General features: G+C 32.2%; 2 protein-coding genes across 3 annotated transcripts in view; one reads left to right on the top strand and one right to left on the bottom strand.

The window, feature by feature from the left end:
• LOC126736080 (uncharacterized) overlaps positions 1 to 11,472 on the top strand; it is a 122,205-nt gene extending 110,733 nt beyond the window's left edge. For both annotated transcript variants that reach the window (XM_050440289.1, XM_050440288.1), the window contains one exon: positions 11,121 to 11,472. The gene's annotated coding sequence lies outside the window, so the exon portion shown is untranslated. The remainder of the gene's footprint in view (positions 1 to 11,120) is intronic.
• LOC126736087 (DNA-directed RNA polymerase III subunit RPC7-like) lies at positions 11,455 to 21,722 on the bottom strand. The gene is made up of 5 exons (XM_050440298.1): positions 21,648 to 21,722; positions 13,529 to 13,652; positions 13,335 to 13,468; positions 11,924 to 12,177; positions 11,455 to 11,760 (listed from the first exon to the last, which is right to left on the bottom strand). Exons 2-5 carry the CDS (start codon positions 13,566 to 13,568, stop codon positions 11,553 to 11,555), a joined length of 636 nt encoding a protein of 211 aa, XP_050296255.1. The 5' UTR covers positions 13,569 to 13,652; positions 21,648 to 21,722; the 3' UTR covers positions 11,455 to 11,552.
• Between the last annotated feature and the right edge of the window lie 563 nt (positions 21,723 to 22,285).

Below are 22,285 nucleotides of genomic sequence, written 5' to 3'. Positions count from 1 at the left end.
GATTTCTTAAAACAGGCGTCACACAACTTAGAGGATCAAAAAGATAGTGATATTTGTAATCGAGTAATACTTTTAATAGACCAAATAACTTATTTTAAAGCAAAAACGTTATTGCCCATCAACTATAGTAATGTCTTTTATGTTATATATTATATCCTCTTGCGCATATGAATTGCTTAGAGATTATTTTAATCATCCCACCAAGAGGTACCTACAGTATCTTTCTTCTAGCTTTGATGTGTCACTAAATTCTGACTTAAATAAAACTAATGATGCCACTAATTATTTACACTTCTTTAGCACCGACTGAGAAAGTTGTTAAATTATTAATTGATGAAATTTATTTAACTAAAAGACTAGACTATAGGAGAAAAAGTCTAATAATGCATTTATATAATTATTAACGGCGCCTATACATATTTGAAACAATAAATCAATCACATAAATAAAATATTCTCATTTGTAAATAAAGCAAAATCAAAATTGAACGTCCATCTCGGCAGAGTCGCCTTTCAAAGCGTAAAGGGATCCACCAAAACGGATCCGAATCCCACATGGTGCAGCGTTGCTAACTGTTATTTCGCGGCTTGAGTAAAGTCGGCTGTGATCGTACTATCTTTCTATATTTGTTAAAGATATAATGCCACAAACATAATTGTTAAGTTTTAAACAGAGTGATATTTGGTTTTTATAGTTTTTCCCTTTCTTCAGTATCTCACTTTCGTTTTCCCATCTTACCTAAAAATACTTACGTTTTTTTAATTTAAGACTACATATTGTAACTCAGCAACACACACCTGTCAGGGACACACTCTTTTTCGAGTCTCGTTGACATCTTTGAGTTGCTTCCAAGATCAACAACAAAACTGATGAGGAAGTGATTAAACGTAGTCCCTTTTAGCCACCGATGGAATAATTTAGAAACATTTAGAAAATTTCACAATTATTTTTCTGATCAGACAACTTTTTCCGAAGTTTTTCCAGTAGAGTCGTGGATAGAATATGCCAATAAAACCGATTGTATTCCAGTTATTTTGGTTAGAGTTTACCATAATTCCTACATAAGTTCCAAATAAATTATTCAATAATTCCTTCAGACTAAGGAACTAGACTTAATACTATGTTCTGCGAGTTTTTTTCATTTCCATTAAGTGGCAAACTTTTTGGGATCCAAAAGATTAAAAATTTCTTTAATCAGCGGGCTATTTACTGAAGTACCCCATAGCAATAAGAACATATTGATTTCCAGTTCTGTTAGTAGGAAAAAGTTCTACAACAAGATACTGCATCTTTTTTCCTCTACTGAACTTCCTTTACTGAAGCGCATTTCTAGCACTGTACCAGAATTTTGTTCTTGATTGTTCAACCAGTAAAACCTTTCTCTTACTTTTATCAACGACTTAATAACTTTAAAATGTTAATGTCAAATAATCAAATACTGGCTCAATCAAGACAGTTTATCCATATTTTCTTCCAGTTGTGACATTAATATCCACTCTGCATTAACTGGTTTGGTAATATCTTTACATTAGCTAAGCAATCGTCATTTTCATTATCTTTACGAATATGGTGTATGAGGTCTTCTTTAGTTCTCGTCCTTCAATGTCTGGTTATATACATTGATTTTCTATTAAATACATCCTCCACCTTTCTCAAGGATGGGGCGGCCGGTTTAATCTTATACGTGAGGCTTAATAGTACCCAGCAAGCTTGTGCCCGCATATATCCGACTAATGCAGAAGGTTCCCAGTGTCTTAAATCCTCCAAAGACACTCCACTGTTAAGAAGTTCCTTTTTTAGATTTCTAGTCAAAAATTGCACAAGCTTCTTAAGATGATCTATGAAGTCACTTTCTAAAATTTTAATCTGTCTTATCCAGGACTGTCTTCTATTTTCCTGAAAAGCTACCTCAGACCTTCAAAACTTCAACAATATTTTTATAGTGAGCCATCCTCAGGGCACCGTTAGGTTTTTTTTTTAGTAGATTAAGGCTGAAAGATATGCCAGATTTAATAACCAAGCAACATCGACCTCAAAGTGTTGAAGATCTTAACATTGGGTTAATGTCACCCAGATTTCAATTAGGTCTGATATACTTATTGTAAATGGGACTTGCCATATGAAATTTCTAGAGTACATACCAGTGCGTCGTAGTTAGATCCTTAGACGGCACCATTCTTAGTATTTCTTTACCTTCTCTTCTCGGGCATAGCTTAGTTGTAGTTGTTTACTGTTCTTCCATATTCCTGGAAACAGTTTACCTGGTAGCACCAACTGATTCAAGTAATTACTTCAACCGTCATCAAACTTTAGTGGCATGACTTCCATTATTTTTCGCATTCCAGGATTGGGATGAAAAGAGGCACACTTTACATCCCAAGTCTTGTCTGTAGCTCTTGTATGTATGTATTATAGGCAAGCAACTGTAGACCAAACCCATCTACCAACTCAGAAATCACGTACCAACTGTTAAAAAACTTGATAATTGGTTTCTTCCAATAATTGTTAATTTATTCAGTTGCCTTCTTAGAGGACCTTTAGTAAATAATATATTTGATATAGTTTATGATCTGATATTTTTAGTCCATTATTTTCAGCTGCATATTAACTATAAAAAAATTATCAAGTAATTTTGTATTAGTTGTGTATTTCTGTCTATGTTTTTACCTGATATAAATATTGCTAAGTTATTAGCAATTTTGAGGAGTTTGATTTCATTTATGTCGAATTCACTAGGGGTTTCATATGGATGTTAAATAGATCAGCATTCGCATTCGCGCTCCTTGCACCAATCCTTTATTAGTGTATCTAGGATATATACATTTTTCTTTTGAGGGTGACTTTATTGCGATTTTTCGGTTATATAAAAATTCTTCTATGACTTTTTAAAATTGTTTATGTATTCCTAATTGGACCAGGTAGTTTATTAGTATAGCGATGATTATCATATATGTCTATAAAAACCACTATCACTTATAATGCTTTAAGTGAAAATTCTTTATATTTTTCTATAGTTAGGTAGACTCTATTATCAATAATCCATCTTCCCTTTCTATTATTATTGTAAAACATGATCCTAGTGGAATTGGTCTGTAGCGATATGCATTTTTTTGGTCTTTGTCCTCATTTCAAAAAGGTATTATAATTTGGCTTTTCTATTCCTCTAGTTTGTTACAGTTTCCATCCTATCATTGCTTTAGTATGATTGTTGTGCCTGAAGCTGATTCCTTTGTTTTTCTTAGTCCTATGGTTAGTGAATATGTATAGTCAATTGTATAGTTTAGTTAGTCTTTAAATTTTGTTCAGTCATGCTTCATTGAATTTTTCGCTCTATTAGGTACATCTTTGGTTTATAAGGCCATTTGTAAGTAGTTTTAGTTTTAATCTTCTCTCAAAAATCTCAAACAAAAAAATCAAAAACATCTTTGGCGAAACACGTGTCGATTATAAAATACAGAGTTTTGGTTAGCGGTAAAACTGTTTTGTGAATTTTTTTATGCTTTTTCTTGCTAGTATTTATTGTACTTTGGTCAAGCCATCTTTTTTTCGGGCGTCGAGTCTGTTAATTTTTTATAGTAATATAGTAAATCTGGAACTTTATCTGATTTTCTTTATATGTATTTACGAATTTTTCACTCTTTTTCCTCTTCAAGAAACGTCTAGTCTGGGCAGTTATTTTTGTATACGTTTGTAAGTTCGTTCCAGGTTCTTATATTCTTTAAAGGCTTCTTTTCGTTTTGCTTTTTGGATATCACAGACAGAAACTGTCAACCCAACCCCAATCGTTTTTTGATATATCTTTGTTTTATTATATCATTGGTTGTCCTTCGGGTTTTCTTGCTCTGCAGCTTCATTGATTATTTTCACAAGGTCTTCATAAGTCTGTTTATTATAGCTCGAATTCTTGTGGAGGGCTCTGCTTGGTACTTCATGTGTTGTTGACTGTTATTATTACTGGAATGTGCTCACTCTTAAGTTGATTATTATATCGGTTAATGCTATAGATATGTATGAAAATCTATTTTTATCTGATAAGATTCGAGTTTTGTCTTCAATCATTTAATAAAATTGCTACATGGTTGAGTGCTTCTTTTAGGTTTCTTCCTATCTGACCTTGTCTTGTTGATCCCCACAATGGATTTTGAGTATTTAGGTCTCCTAATATTATTAAATTTTTAAAATACTTTAACGATCAAGAAATTGTTCCTTGGTGACTATATTGAGTTCTTGGTATTATCAATTGATTATCCACCATACTGTATGGAATTTGTTAATTAGTGAGGAATGCAATGCCTCCATAATTCCACCTGCTGACCTATACTTCTATTCTGTAATTGTTGAATTGTGTTTTTTCACTTTGTTTTTTTCGTTTCACGGCCTTTTGTCTTTTTCATTTTATAGTCTGTTCAACCTATAGTGTCTTTCAGTATTCTAAACTGACTTATCTTTTTCGTCAACTGTGATTACTACTAGATAATTAATTAAAAATTGACTTGCTAGATAATTGTATTTCTTTAAATAGAACGGTCGATATTCAAAATTATTTTATTTTAGAAGAAGAAAGGATAGTCTCGACTTGCTATATACTCGAACTGATAGTTAAATAGTAATAATTTTTTAAAATTTTGGGGATGCAGTCAAAGTAAGAAAACCAATAGGCATAGGATATGCGGAATCCTTTAATAAATTGTCTAGCTTTCGAGCATCATTGCACTCTTTAATAGGACCCACTGCAATTTAACATGATGAGAAAAAAGAGACAAAGGAAATGGGTCTTAAATAAATAAAAAAATAACGCACCAATTTGGGTCTTTTTATTTTAATAACTTCACAATTTTTATAAATTTTATTATTTTTAAATAATTTGGTTTAGTTCGATGCCTAGTGTTGCTGTAAATGATGGCCAGTAAATAGTCCAAACACCATCACACTTGTGTGTGACATATTTTTGCGACAATACTTGTCCATTATTAAATAATTTTCTAAGTAAATTGGTTCGGATGACTTTAAATAAAGAATAAATAAATAAAAACGACTTTTATTAACCTTTAAATTACAAAAAAAATAACATATTTAAGTACAGTGGAAACAAAGAAAAATGTGTGTAAACTTAAAGGGCGAAGTCTAGCAAGCTGCTATTCTCACTTTATACAACCTATTTAAGGTTCACCTTAAATAAAATATTTAAATACGCGCTATTCTTGACATATTATGGTTTTCTTCCTATCTGACCTTGTCTTGTTGATCCCCACAATGGATTTTGAGTATTTAGGTCTCCTAATATTATTAAATTTTTAAAATACTTTAACGATCAAGAAATTGTTCCTTGGTGACTATATTGAGTTCTTGGTATTATCAATTGATTATCCACCATACTGTATGGAATTTGTTAATTAGTGAGGAATGCAATGCCTCCATAATTCCACCTGCTGACCTATACTTCTATTCTGTAATTGTTGAATTGTGTTTTTTCACTTTGTTTTTTTCGTTTCACGGCCTTTTGTCTTTTTCATTTTATAGTCTGTTCAACCTATAGTGTCTTTCAGTATTCTAAACTGACTTATCTTTTTCGTCAACTGTGATTACTACTAGATAATTAATTAAAAATTGACTTGCTAGATAATTGTATTTCTTTAAATAGAACGGTCGATATTCAAAATTATTTTATTTTAGAAGAAGAAAGGATAGTCTCGACTTGCTATATACTCGAACTGATAGTTAAATAGTAATAATTTTTTAAAATTTTGGGGATGCAGTCAAAGTAAGAAAACCAATAGGCATAGGATATGCGGAATCCTTTAATAAATTGTCTAGCTTTCGAGCATCATTGCACTCTTTAATAGGACCCACTGCAATTTAACATGATGAGAAAAAAGAGACAAAGGAAATGGGTCTTAAATAAATAAAAAAATAACGCACCAATTTGGGTCTTTTTATTTTAATAACTTCACAATTTTTATAAATTTTATTATTTTTAAATAATTTGGTTTAGTTCGATGCCTAGTGTTGCTGTAAATGATGGCCAGTAAATAGTCCAAACACCATCACACTTGTGTGTGACATATTTTTGCGACAATACTTGTCCATTATTAAATAATTTTCTAAGTAAATTGGTTCGGATGACTTTAAATAAAGAATAAATAAATAAAAACGACTTTTATTAACCTTTAAATTACAAAAAAAATAACATATTTAAGTACAGTGGAAACAAAGAAAAATGTGTGTAAACTTAAAGGGCGAAGTCTAGCAAGCTGCTATTCTCACTTTATACAACCTATTTAAGGTTCACCTTAAATAAAATATTTAAATACGCGCTATTCTTGACATATTATGTTGTATAACTATTTTTCAACAAAACAAAAATAATAATCTGCTGTCGGTTTATGACTGTACCCATGTTTAGCAATAGACAACAGACCCTCCTTAATCACAGCAAAAGCATCGAAGGCATCCCGCGCCCACCGTAGGTCATTACCTGGCATTGCCTTGCATGTTCACAATTGTCTGTCCATTAGAAATTGTCGAGATTTAAATTTAAATTTCTTTATAATAAGGATTTTAAATATGTCTGGTATGAGATTGTATATGCTGATGACATTGAAAATAAAAGATCTACGAAACATGGCTATTTTATGTTGTGGTAAAGTAAAAGCATGGCGTCATTTAATGTTAACATTGTGAATTGTTGTGCGTGGTAAAAATTTGAATTTAAGAAGTTGACATGCTTCCGGTTCAGTAAGTAATATATAAACAAAATTTAAAAGATGGGTGTTCTTTGATTTTTCCATATTCAGCCAGTTGTATTCAGACATCAAATAAGAGACATGGTCACATTTATCTATTCCATATAAAACCCTACAGCATGCATTTTGTATTTTTTGATTTATTTTATATTTAGCCTCCGCAGTTAGACAAGGCCCGTGCAGAAAGTCACAATAATTAAAATGCGATAAGACAAGGCTATCACACAACATCTTTTTTAATGGAAAGTTTTGACAGTTGTCAAGACAGTTGACAAGATACAGAGGATAAACTTGTGGCGTCAATATACAAGTTCGGCGGTTGAAAAATTTCGAATATGATTTTTGCGTAATGTGTAAGAAGGAGATGGAGTAGAGCGAGAACAAACTTGGCTCCACCCTGGGCGGCTATCGCATCGTCGTTGCGCTTATCAGTCCGGTTAAAGTTCGGTTGCAATTCCTCGCATACCTATGTACGTGTTAGCCGATCATGTTTACAATTTATTTCAACCTTTGGTACGAAGACGGATACAGTAATAAAATAAAAATGGTTTTCACTGTTGATCAAAAGATTAATATCATTAAATGGTATTGTCATGCGGATAGTGCAGAAGAAGTTGTCGGCCGTTTTATATTTGCATATTCTGATCAGCAAGTCCCTACTGCTAAAACAATTTATAATATCTGGCATAAGTTTGAGCAGTCGGGATGTGTAAATCGGTGTGCAAAATGTTCTAGTGGCGATCAGGAACCTCGTCGAACACCTGACGCTAGGATTGAAAAGGAGGTCAAGGTGTGTGCTTTTGTGGAAGTAAGTGAACCTTGTTCTAGCTCCCAAATTTCTGAAGAACTTGATATTCCAAGTCGTACAGTGCGTGATATTTTGAAAAGAAATAAGTACAAAACCTATAAAATTAAAAACACTCGAGAAATTTTTCCAGAAGATCAAATAAAACGCTTGGAGTTTTGTGAAACCTTAGGAGAAAAAATTGATCAAAATGACGACTTCACAAGTAATATTTTATTTACAGACGAGTCATCTTTTTCTCTTCTAGGTCGACATAATTCTTCAGTCGTGAGATATTGGTCTCGGGAAAATCTACATTTCAGTGTACCATTACGAACTCAATACCCGCAAAAGGTAAATGTTTGGGCTGGTATTTTAGCCAATTACATTGTAGAGATTTTTTTTTATTTATGGTACCTTAAACTCTGAGAGATATTTACTTTTATTGCAACAAAATATTATACCCGCTGTACTCAACAAGACGGATGTCCCGCTCACAACGCTAGACAAGTGCAGGACTATTTAACAAACACTTTTCCTGAACGGCTTATTTCCACAAGAGGTACCATACCATGGCCTCCGCGATCTCCAGATCTGACGCCTTGCGACTACTTCTTATGGGGCTATTTGACGGAAATTCTTTACCAACACCGACATGAAAGAGCCATTAATTTGGACGAATTGCGACTTAGAATTATTAATATTTCTAGGTCCATTACACCTGAAATGTTAGCCAATGTACGAGAATTTTACGACAGGTTGGGATACTGTGAAGCCCAACAAGGAGGTGTATTTGAACACCTTATTAAATAAACCATTTAATTAGAATTATTATTTTGTTTAAGAGTTATTTTTCATTTTATTTTAGAATATTGTATTTAGTTTTCACCAAAGGTTTTTAAGATTTGGGCATATTAAAGTTGTTTTTTTGACTTGCGATTATGAGCACGTTAAAAAACAACATAAATTTTTATCTTTCGTGTGCGCGTAAAATTCAAATACTTGATTCGAGGCTAACCTACCCATCTCCAAGCGCTTGCTAAAACATCACTGCGAGCAAGCCGAAATTAAATTCACATTGCGAGCGGTACGGAGAATCGGCGTCGCTATCGGTGGGAGGTTACCGATGCAGTAGTTCTCTGTCTACTCTCTATCTATTAGGTCTAATACATTAAAACTCAATCCGTAAGATTTAACTCGTCAAACGTGTATATAATGTTAACGACTTTTTTACCATGTCTTTTTTGGTTTTTCTACCAAAACACAATAACTTTGTCTTGTTGGAGTTTAAGTTCAGATTATGTTCGTAAGCTAATTGATTAACTATATTAAGATCAGAGTTTATTTTTCCGGCAGCTTCCTGAGTATCTTGACGATTGAAAGAAAAGTAGATCTGAGTATCATCAGCATAGGCATGTGTACTACAAAACAAAGGAGCAGCAATAACGTCTATTGTGTACATAATAATTAAGAGCAGGGATAAAATAGCACCCTGAGGTACACCAGATTTAATCAAAATATTATTTGATACCGAGTCACCCAAACTGATCTGTTGCGATCTGTCTCGAAGAAATGATGCAACCAGGTTAAGTGCATCGGTCTCAAAGCCATAGTAATAGGTCTAAAGTATCAAAGGCCTTAGAGAAGTCCAACAAAACCAGAACACTAACAAGACCTTCATCGAAACTCTTAATGACATAATCAAGTACCGATGCTAAAGCGGAAGCCATACTACATTAGTACCTTAACCAGTGCTCACATAGTAACACAAAACTTGGATGATTTATTCTCATCAGAAGAACTTAAAATTACAATATTACTAGAAATTGGTCTAGATACATGTACATATAACATAAACAACTGACACACATTTAAAACACTACGCCTTGGTTTATAATCACAATTCTTAAAATTATCTATCATTCTAATCAAAACATTCTGGTTACAGTGTAAATAACTGGACAACAATAAATTTACCCTTCTGTACAGATTGACAGACTCATATTTAAAAGATAAGATTACATTTGTACTTTTACCGAGAGAAAACAACTTCGTTAACAAGGATGGTTTAAACTTATTGATACGAACACACACGATGACGTTGTCTTTTATACTATATTTGACTGTTTTTGACTATATTTGACAAGAGCTTCTAAGGGAGCGTAAGGTCGAATGATTCCCGTGAATAAGGAATATTCAGTGTTGAGCTGGGAGTAAAGATGTTTTGAGCAATATTTTGCCGTGTCATCTCCTATTAGAATAACCTTTTTCTTGTTAATAAGTGTATTAGGGGATGAATCTGTTAAATTTCGGTTGTCATTAATTTGTACAACAGCATTTAAAACTTGTCCATTAGTACTTATTAATTCCAGTGCATGAGAAAATCTAAAATTAATGCGTTAACGCTAAACAAACAAAAATTATTGGGTCGTAAGCTTTTTGGCATGGTTCGACTTTTCGCCTTCAAAAAGTTAAGTGCAAATTCTTGTCAGAGTTTTTAGGATCCACACGCGAGTACCTACCTACGCTAAAATAAAGAATTCTCCATATAGTAGTCTAAATCCCTTAAAATTCGATATTTACTGTTGCAATTTGCAATATTGGATATAACAAATAATGGACATGTATGCAAACATAGAAATAACGTTGCAACTAGAGTTGTTCATATTTATGTATTAGATAATAATTTAATTGTATTAATTGAAATTAACATTATCTGGCATAGTTTTCCTAATTATATAGAAAAAAAAACATTATTTTATTATTATACTTTATGACACCTACTCAGACTGAGATATGAGAGATATATAAATATGAAAGTTGAAGTTCTTTTTTCTGTAATATGACCATTTCTGTTCTAAATTACATTTGTGTGTGCATACATTTGTGTCTAAGTTATGTGTTATAAAGGTAATAAACAAATGCGTTAATAATCCATACACAAATGTCAGCTGGCCGCATGTCTGCCGTGTTTTGTTAATTTTTAAATTTAATGTTTAACGTGTTAAATTTTTTAAACTTGTGGTATTCAACTTAAAGCACCTATACCTTTATGTTATTTAGATAAGTTATATTTTTTGTTAGAACTTGTTGGTCTATAATTTTATTAGAACTGGTTTTTAACGTTTATTCATCTCATTCTATATAATATATCGTGTTTCTTAAATTTATTGGGCTTTTACCTTAGGTTTTTTCCTATTATGATCTTATATTTCTTCTACAATCATGTATATTATCTTTACTAAGCTGCTCGAGTTGACCTTTGAAAATGTTAATTTACCTAATACTATCTTATTGTATTTCAGTATCTTTTTTTATAGAATTTATATTTATGTTGGAAAAAGAATTAGCACTTTTGTGGCATATTATTTGTTTAAATTTTCGATGTTGTCACTATTTAAAAGTCCCTTTCCACTGTCTTAGCTTACTCCGGGTTATATTTTTTTGATTAATATTATTCCGAAACACCTGTATATCTAATATCTCTGTATAATACTTAGTCTAATCATGTTATAACTTTGATTGTCTAACTCAATTGATTTATTCAAAAATAATAACTACTTAAAAAGGTTTTTAATTAGACTTTTTTCCAGGAAAAACTACTGCATCTATCAAATTCTTATGACTACCCCCAATCATCAATACCAGCAACAATGTCTGTGTCACCAGCTTAACTGGCTACTAGAAGATGACAGTCAATTGTGTCTGAAACATCGACTCTACTCTGTACAATACCAAAGTTGTTTTTTTAATATTGATAATAATTATTATAGCTTTTGTCTATTTGGTGTCAAGTCCATATCAGCTCTAGTTATTGGCTTGACATTGATATCTTATATTGTTAGAGTTTGTCTTTATATTTGTATTATTAGTGTTTATTATGATGATGGTGATGAAAGAAAAAATAGAGAAGAAAAAGATAATAGATAACGTTGACAAGTTTAACAGCCTTGTTTTATTTAAAGTACATATATACATTTTATGTAGGTAAAAACAATCCCAAATATCACAATACGCAATTTATATTAATAAATAGGTCCTTCATCCAAGTTATCGTCCTCGTCTTCATACCCCTCGCCATTATCAAAATAATTATTAGCATAATCTGTTCCATCGTCCATTTCTTCGTCTTCCTCATCCTCCACGACTTCCTCCTCCGCTTCCTCATCTACTACTTCCTCTTTAACCTTAGGAGTACCTTTAGACTCTTCTTGTTTCTCTAGGACCGTTAGCCTGAAAAAAAACTACTTATTAAATTTATTATATATATTTTTTTTTTAAATTGAAGAAGTCTATTTTGTAAGTGGAGTTAATGATAAGGAAGTCTATTTACTTCCTTCTAAGAAAGTATATTTCTTATTATTAAATTTTGACAACCGATTAAAATTTTATTTACCTTTCAACAACATCAACTTCCTTTATCTGTGTCTTCTTAATTCTTTTAGCTAACATTTTGGGCCTTAGTTCTGATGGAAACAGGCTCCAGTCATACTTTTGCTTGCTTGTAGGTAACTGAGCCACTAGCTTTTCAATTTCTTGTTCAGGTTGCTTATTTTTAGAGTCCGGTAACTTTAGATAGGAGGGAGATAGTTGCATGTGGTCAATAAAATCTTGCCTCAGAATTAATAGGTAATCTAATTCGAGCGAGGGCTAAAACAAGTTTAATTTCAAATTAATAATCACAGTAGAAAAAGATTTTCTCGGAGTCATAAAGTTTTTGACATTTAAAATATAATACACATACACGCTCTGCAAATTTCGTCCTCCACTTAGACTAACCTCTGAGGTACCTAGTATTTATTTTTCTTTTTCTTTGAAGTTTCATCATTTATATGTGTTTTACTTTACAAATATCTATACTAGTTCAGTATATTAATAAGTCTATCTATAATTATTAATCACCTTTTAACAAAAAATATGGCAATTTAAGATATTAGTTTTTTAAAATCACTTCCTTTCATCACAATTTTACTTGAAAAATAAAAAAGCCAATTTTTTTAAAGTAGGCAATGTTTTTTACAATAGGCTTGACATTTTATTATTAAAAATATTTTAATCTGAAGTTTACAACAATATAAAAATATTAAATAATTTTTTAAGTGCCTCCTAAGCTCCTATATGGAGTTCAAATTGAGAGATTAAGAAGGCCAAATACCTTCTTATGCCAGGCTTAAATATCAGAAATCATAGAAATCTCAATTTTTATACCAATTTGATATAATACGAATATTTAATTACTTGCTTTAATACTTGCACTATGGTGCTCTAGAAAGGATTAATTAAAATCTTTAAAAAAATTTATACTTTTGATCTTCACTCTAAATAATTTAGTGCACACTTTTTTTGTAAAAACAATTTGTGAATAAAAAAATATGTTGGAATTTCAAAAAGTTGATATAAATTCCACTACTTCTGTAAAAACATTACTTTTAATTTTTAAATTATATTTTCATGATCATAAAGAATTTAAATGTCATTTATTATGTTAAGAGTTCAACCCAATCTGGTTAGCTGCATTCTTAGTTATGCAGCAATACGTTATTGTGACAAAAATTACGAATTAATTGCTTCTTAAAAACTGCAGGTAAAGGGTAGGTAAACGAAGCCATATTCCAAATAGAGAATCGAAAAATTTCATAATATATGCAAAATATAAAAGAAAGCAAAATTGCTGCTACTATTTGATATAGTGAATGTCGCAACACTGAAATTATTTTAAATTGATAGAGGTTTAGTAATAGGAATAAAAATTAGAAAAATCTTACTAATCCTAATAATTTCATTTTAAATCTTATTGCATTACTTACTGTAAGAGGTATTGGATGTCTCTCCATTAGAGGGAACAATGGTGGTGGCTGAGTTACCAATGTCGGTAACATTTCATTATTTGCTATTCCCATAGCATTTAATTGCTCCCTATTAAAAGACTTATTCATTGCACCTAAAATGATTAAGTTGGAAGTAGAAATGAACCATCAATATGAAGTAGTTTTTTACATACCTCTACCTCCACCACGACCTCCTCCTCGACCCCTACTCATTTTCAGTTAGTGGCTTGCTACTTGTAACTTCTTTAAATCCTCAGTCAATGTCTGCACCTCTGATTGCTCCTTTTGAAATGCTTCCTATAATGAGGTTTTTATAATTTATTGAACATACATCACAAGATAAATTAAAAATCAGAGACAAAGTACAAAATTTAAAACTTTTTCTTTAAGCAATTTTCAACCCTTGTGATGTAATCAATAAATTAAAACCGAGAAGTGACAATTACAGATGTAAATTGTCAAGAGTGGTTGTGATGCTACTACAGTGTAGTCATTTAGAAGTTCCATTGTACCTCTATTAACCAGAAAAAAAAGTTTTTTGGTGTACCATTTGTCAATAAAATTACATTTTGTTTATCCAGTACACAATTCACAAAAAGTGTGACAATATCTTATATAATGTTTTTAGTTTAACTGAAATGAAGGCTTCCCACAGCTAGTATTCAGAAAAAAACAAAGTTAAAAACATCACAACTTGGCAACAATTTATGTAAAAGTAAAAACAATTGTGAATAATACTAGATATTGGGAGCTTTCGTTTAAATAAATAGTAATTCCATTTAAAAAAATAAAAAACTCTAATATTAGACTTTTGGTAAATACCCATGCACCGCAAAATAATTTAAATATATACATTTTGAGCATTTACTTTGAAGTTTTCTTTTAATATTGTTACTGATTGCTATTTGTTGTATTTACTGTTGTTACCCAGCATAGTAGTAATTTAAAAGAATAAATTCTTATTAAGCCAATGTAATAACGGTGGCTTAGGATTTTTTACGCTGAATGTTTAAAATGCAAATAACTTAAAAACTGATAGAGTTACATGAAATAAACAAGAGTACCTTTTTTATTAAAAATTAAACAGCCTTTTAGATTTTCTAGTCGTTTTAGCTATAACTGATTAGGCAAAAAAGATATGTTGTAATTTACCTAAGTAACAGGGTGTAACTAACGCCCTGTATAAATAATGCTAAATTCACCACAAAATTCGTAATTTTCATGTCAAAACACATAAAGTCGCCAATTTTCAAGACAATACTGCTTAAAATCACAAAATTATTAAGAAATTTCAAATTAAAATCCCAACTTTAAATACCCTGTATCTCGTAAACCTGCAACATTTGTATTAGACATGTTAAGCTCAATCGCCATATTTTGGTGTGTAGTATCTCCAGTTCAGAGATTGCCCATTCTTAATCAATCACCCTGTATATAGGCGAAAGAGTATTGGTCCCAATACAGACCCCTGAGGGACTCCCCAGTCGACAGTTTTATATTTAGAAAACTTAGACCCCACACACACTCGTTGGCAGCGACCTTTGAGATATGAAGAAAACCAGGTTGCGACAACGCCCCTGAAGCCTTAGTGGAAGAGCTTCCGCAGCAGAATCTCGTGACTGCGCAGCCGAAAGCTTTCGACAAGTCACAAAACGCGGCAGCAGAAACTCCTCCACTGTTGATCTGACAGTAAAGATCGTTCAAAAGATTGTACATTGCATCTTGAATTCTTTTATTCTCCTGAAAGCCAAACTGAGAAACACTAAGAATATTCTTGGATTCTATAAAAGACATCACACGACTCCTGACCATCTTCTCAATGATTTTTGAAAGTGTGGACAAGAGTGATATGGGTCTAAAGTTTGATGGTTCATCAAGACTGCCTTATGAACTGCGTCTTATTAATGTGGAATAACCTAAGATTTTAAGCAAGGAAGTTCCAACAACCCATGATGCATTAATAGCTTCAACAAGGACATTCAAAGTTATATCTGGCATTTTAGGAAATATTTTAGTTGATAGCCCGTCCTCTCCAGCTGAGTTTTTATTTTTCATTGAAAGTAATATTTGTTTAAATCCGGCCAGGTCTGTAGGTCTAAAGAAAAATGAACTCTGAATCTCATTATCGGGTAAAAAATAACTAATGGGATCTACTGATGGCGAACCCAGATCTTGGTGGATTTTCTCAGCAATTTCGGTAAAAAAATATTTATGTCATCAGCAGGGATGTTAGGGACAGCCTTAGAATGATTGCTGTGTGCTTGTCGGATGTTATTGACAATCCGCCAACTTTCTCTCGACCTGTTTGTAGCCATAGTTAGACGATTTGAATAGAACGATCATTTAAAAACTTTTATTAATCGGCTATACAAGGTTCTATTCGAATTAAAATGTTGATGAAAAACTGGACAATCTGTAAATTTTCTGAATGTGTGAAGAGAACGATTAAGTCCCTTCGAAAATCAGAACTAATTGTTCTTTTTTGGTTTGATTTTCACTATGGGACGAGAGGCAGGTGTCCAATTTCTGGTGAAAGCATGGGATTGGGTCAGGCGAATCTATCACGCCGTCCCATCCAGCAGCCATGCGTGATGAAATGCCCCGAAATTCTTTCTGCTGAAAATTCGATCATAAGAACATGGAGCAATCTTGGGGCATATCCCCTCTTCACTAATTTCACAGATAACTGCTTCGAAATGCCAAGTCGGAGATTCAACATGAATTTTAAGATTAAATGAACTTAGTCGGTTACGTAGTATCAGTGCTTCAATAGAGCTCTCCTCATTGTAATTTACATTGAAATCACCTGCCGGTAGAAAGTGGAGGAGCAAGGGATTTCAAGCAATAGACTTTCCAAACATAAATAGAATTCAGAACAACAGTGGTGAACGGTAAATACAAATAATGTATAAGTTTTTTTGTTTACAAAAAGTTATGGTAAATTCAAACACTAAAATAAAACTATTAAATTACAAAAAAACGAAATGAGCCGTGACTGCTTTAATTTTTGTCAAATCAAATTAATTGTATCGAAAAAATGCAAAAAACGATAAGTTTAGGTTAGGTAACTAGATGGTGTTCTAGATTTTCAAATATCTTATCGAAAACCTCTTCATCATATGTGCTATCATAAGGGTAAGCCCCCCTGAATCTGAACTTACACCACTAATGGGATGGAAAATGTCAAGAGCACAGTCAGTTTCAATTAATCGTTAAAAAAGCGTTATTTTGACTCCAACAATATGGACTTAAAAACTGCACTGAATTTTGTAACAGCCTGTACGTTTAAGCTGGCATGGTCTGCGGCCATACTTGACTTTCAGCTTGAAATTTTTCCAATAGATGGCCGTCGAAATTAACGGCTTAGTTTCGAAGAAGATCGCCGTTGCCGTCAATGGCGGTGGTACGGGCGCGCGGACAATAGCATGGCAACTGATATATTTTTGTTTTTGCAATTGAAATATTTTTGTTTTTGCTTTAATATTAGTGTTGGCAGAAATCAATTGGAAAAATAATTGAATATGATTTTTAAGTCCAAATATTATGAAAGGTTCATATATTCTATACAGAGTGCTCTTAAAACCATGTGAGTTGAATTGTGAATTTTTTATAAAAGATGGTTGGATAATTTTCATAATATATTCATGAAGGTTTTGTATTGCTTAAAATTTATAGAAGGTTTTGTCGGTTTTACTCTACAGTAGTCTTTCCGGCTCTGTTAAAGCAAGTTATCCCATTTTTAAGCAAGGAGAGGATACCCCTGCTAACTTCAGACCCATATCTTTACTTATAACTCTACTACTTACATATTACTTGCTTCAGTCTCTAAAATTGTGGAAAAGCTGCTTAAAAATAGGATGAATGCATTCTTAGAAAAAAATCTCAGTGGTGCAGTTTTTCAGATGTTGGAAAAGCTTTATCTGAGCCTCAATGATGGGGACGCAGCCGCAGTTGTGTTCTGCGATCTCGCAAAAACCTTCGACTGTGTGTCACACAAAATACTGTTGCAAAAATTAGAAATGTATGGCTTTAGAGGTCCGATTTTGAAATGGTTAAAATCATTTTTATCGGACAGGTGTCGTTGATCGGGGGTTCGTTTTGCTGGTTCTGACTCAGAAAAGTTAAATGTCACAGCAGGTGTGTCGCAGGGCTCTGTTCTTGGTCCCCTACTATTTCTGATCTATGTAAATGACTTACCATCTGCACTGAAGCATGGACAATGCACATCTTTTGCTAATGATACTACTGTTCTTTGGCATAATAAAGAAAGACTTATCCTCCGAGGAATGGTGAACGAGGATCTAGCTGGTATTACAAGATGATGTGACAGTAACTTATTATCTTTTAATTTTTTAAAAACCAATACTTGAAATTTTAAATGTATTTTAGATGTTTTTTTGGATTCACGAATCGTTACTATTAATTATTCTAATAAATTCTTAGGTATACTTATTGACAGTAGATTCAAATTCGAAGATCACATTGAGCAGCTCTGTTTTAAGTTGGCATCTGGATGTTTTGCTATACGAACCATTAGAAGCATTAGTGTAGGTATATTAGTAGCTAGAGACGTCTATTTTTCATATATAGAATCACACACGCTATGGGATTTGTTTTTGGGGGCACGCATCCACAAATTTATTTAACTCTGTGTTTGTGCTGCAAAAGCATGCCCTAAGACATTAATGTCTTCTAAGCATCATTCTTCAACTTCTAAGAGTCTTGCAAAGCTCACTTTATTATCCAAAATCCATCTTTATTAATATTGGAGACTGTTTGCTTGATGCATAAGAAGTATTTTTTAGTTATTATTTAGTAGAAAATGTAAATAAGACTCGGTCTTCATATAATATAAAAAATTTTCCAATCCCTACATCTTGCTCATTCAAAAAATCAATTTTTCACGAAGATAAAAAAATATTCGTAAGATTATTATTATTGTAGTATTCGTAAGATAGTTTCTTATACATTATTTATGAGAGAGGTAAGAAAGATGTTAGTTGTAAGAGGCTACTACACTATAGAAGAATACTTCTTGGACCATTTTTAAGTTTATTTGACTTTGACTTTAATAAATTACTATAGAAGATTCAGATTTATTGTGAAAAAAAAATGTTGATTTAATGTGGTTTTTACAGTAGTGCATGATGAATAGTTACAACATAGATTTTGATCAATTTTAATTACTATTTTAAAGGTTTTTATGCTTTGTTATGTGATATTTAAGTCTTTTATAAATTCTAATATTTTAATTTTATTGATCAATTTACTTTTCATGTGTGCCCATTTGATTCTTTTATTGTATGTTTGTTTACTCTATATTTAAATCAGCTTTGTCAACAACATTTTTATGTTATTTGAAAATAAAGCATCTTTAATTTCATTTGATTTTGATTAGTTTATAAAGTAGATTCGGAAGGAACAAAAAATCGAACCGTTCTACATGGAAATACCTTTCAAACCCCTGCATCTACCCTGGATCACAAATCTATGCATGGATCAAGAACATATTTTTAGAGAATTTAGAAAAAGTAATATGCCTTGTTAACAACTTGCATGCCATCTTAGCCCTAGATGCCCAGTTTATCCGTGAAACAGCTAGAAAAATATTCATTTCAGACACATCTAAACTATCAGAAGATGGAAGACGAGAAGTCCAGACTATTCTAAAAAAAAATGAACTGAATGAAGGGCTTTTCTTTTTGGTAAAGCCCTATTCAAAGGTCAAGGCAAAATTATCTGACAGATGACAGAAGCAGGAGACTAGGATGACATAGGAGAAAATCAGGGTGAAATTAGAAATAGGGAAACCAAAACAATATGTCCTACTTTCTCTGGAAAATAAACCCCAAAATTTGGCATAAAACACAATATAAAACCATACATACCACTAGTACCACAATGCCTTAACTGATGAAGAACATAATATTCGGCCATGCCAAAGAATATTGTAAAACTGAAATTGGAAGATGATCCACATGTGGAGAAAATCATACTGAAACAAGAAGAGAATGTCGAGCTAAACTAAAATGTTTCTACTGTAAAAGCAAACACTCAACAATAGATAGAAAATGCCCTGATTTCCAGAGACAAAGAAAAATAAATTAACTAATTGCTACAGAAAAAATGTCTTATGCAGAAGCTGATAATAGATACCTTGCACCCTACAAGTTCAGCAATCTAACAGCTCAACTAAGAATAACCCATCTTGTTCTAATCCTGATACATATGCAGGTAATGAGCAAAGCCAGGAATTTCAACATAAAAACTTACACGTTCAATGTCAATGACTTGTTCTAAATATTTGTCTTCGACGCCAAAATATGGATCACCCGGAAGCAACATATATAACCCGAATTCAACAATTGACGTTAATCTCTTGGTCTTCAATTTATCGTGTTGTTCAAGTTCATTCCATAAAACGGAAGCAGGTCAACCAACACCAGAAGTTGTAAAAAATTGACAGCGCGACCAAGAACGTTATTCGGCGAATAGTGTATGGTTTTTGTGAAGACATTTTTTAGTGCCAATTTTGGAAATGATAAAACACAAGCTAAGTGAATATCCAGACTATGATTACAGTAGCTTAGAGACCCTCTGAAGTATTTTAGTGGAGTGCGGGTTTAAGCATAAAAAACTTGACAATAGGATGAATAAAAGAATATTTACGCAATATTAAAAACTATCGAGAATTGAACAGAAACATAGTTTATTTAAATGAAACGTGGTTCGATACGCATGACATTGTTAAGTTTGGTTGGGTTGACAAACCTACTAAATGTGTTCTAAATACACCTTGCTCATGGGAAAAACGTGTAATTATTCTCCATGCTGGTGGAGAGAATGATTTTATTCTGAATGCACTTCTTTATCAGCAAAAAACATTGCGAAATCATCGGCCGATTACCACCAAGATATGACATTTGAAAGAACAGAGTTATTTGAAAAATGGTTCACAGATCAGCTTTTGTGAAATATTCCACCTAACTCTGTTATCGTAATGGACAATGCTTCTTACCATTCCTGAATTAAAAAAGAAACAAATACCAGTTTTAAAAAAGAAGATATTTTAAATTTTATGAAAACTAAATTGACATTCCAGAAAATGTTCCCACTAAAAAAAATTTACTGCAAATTATTAAAATATATAATTTCAAGAATAAGTACGTTATTGACAGTATTCATAGACAAACTTTACTAAGACTGCCTCCCTATTATTGCATCTTTAACCCGATTGAACTAGTTAGGGAAACCATAAAAAAACAGCTAAGGAAATTTAATCACTCGCCTACTCTGAGTGGGGAAGTGATTGAAAACATTCACCAAGCTGTATGAGACTCTGAGACTAACATATGGAAAAATTGTGTTAAACACATTATTAAAAATTCTAAGAAATCAAATTCTCATCAATCAAATCAAATTCTTAGAAATTTGATGTATGATATGACATACTTTTATTCAACTGTTTTTAAGTGATAAGTTTTTAATTATATAATTATGATATTAAGCATATTAGAAGAAAAATTTTAACATAGGGGAACAAAAATTTTCTATTTTAACTTTATAAAGACCTGTGAAATGTCATTAATTTTAAATAATCTCAGCCATCAAAAACCCTTTTTTTTTAAAGATGACAGAGAAAAAAAAATCAGAAAGAAAAGTGGAATTTGTTTAGTTTTGGCACCATAGTCCATAACCTCTTAAATTCATCATTAATCTACTAATTTAAAATAATAATTGTAAAAACTGTATTGTATTTCACTGACTACTACAAAACCTCCTGAAATAAAATGTTTCTGCTTTTTCATTTTGGTCTAGTTAAAGTTAAACTATACCATATTTAGTCCAAGATACCTGTTAAAAACTAAAGTAGTGGATCAAGCAAAGATGTTTTTTAAATTAGGGGTTTACCCTTTAAAGTGTGGGAATTTTAATGCAGTATTTGAGTCACTGTGGTCAAACAATATACTGAGGTCAATGATGCAAAACCAGTGATAGCTAATCATTTACTGGCCTCTATTGATAATTTTTCTCCAGAGGTTTTTAGTGTTTTTTTATATAAATTTCATTATTTTTTAGATATTTGTTATTTTAGGCTTGTGAAGAATGGATGAGATTTTTGTACAAGGAAGAATGCTTATTTAAATTGTGTTTATTGTCATAGCATTAATTAGAGCCCTTTATTAAGGAAATGATAAAATAAACAGAATTGAGAACCATCCTCTCAAATACAGGATGGTTCAAAATCAGAGTCTCAAACTCTATCATTGTACATCCAACTTTTTAGCTTACCCTATCGTAAACGACTTTAACAATCAAAGAGCAACTGGGGCACGTGGCGACTTCCTCGCCCTCAAGCAGTTCTTCCTAAAAAGGCATCAATTTTAGTGTTATTGAAAAGTTTTGCAACATTGTTTACCTTGGAAATCTGAAACCTATCACCGCATGGACATGGGTAATAGTAAATTTCCTCGTCCTCGTCGTACTCGAAATCTTCTATTTCGATTTCGTCGTGGAAAACACTCATTACTTCTATAAAATAAATATCCTGAAAATATTGCGATGTTTTGAAATTTTTGAGGTTAGACAAAAGATAATGAAAAGAAATAACTTCTTCTTTATAACTTTTCTGAAAGTTGTGGCCTTAATCATAGAGCAACATTAAATCTAAAGGTGCGTCCAGAACATTTTTAGCCCGAACGAATCGAACAAACACGAACCGAATTCGCGTAGTGTAGACGTTCGCGCGAGCCGAACCGAACGCGGCACACTTTTTCCGAGGCTTGTCGGTAAATCGAAATTGCTTAAGGAATTTATTGTTCGCCGAATAAGTCATTTGACGCTTAGTGCTGCGGTTTGTGGTGTTTGCATCGTTCTTAAAGTTATATTAGAAACGTATACGGGCAGTATTTATATTAAAATGGATGGGA

This window comes from Anthonomus grandis, chromosome 5 (assembly GCF_022605725.1).
Source record: "Anthonomus grandis grandis chromosome 5, icAntGran1.3, whole genome shotgun sequence".
NCBI lineage: Eukaryota > Metazoa > Arthropoda > Insecta > Coleoptera > Curculionidae > Anthonomus > Anthonomus grandis.
The sequence above is the reverse complement of the archived record's forward strand: the minus strand, read 5'-3'. Positions and strand labels throughout refer to the sequence as shown.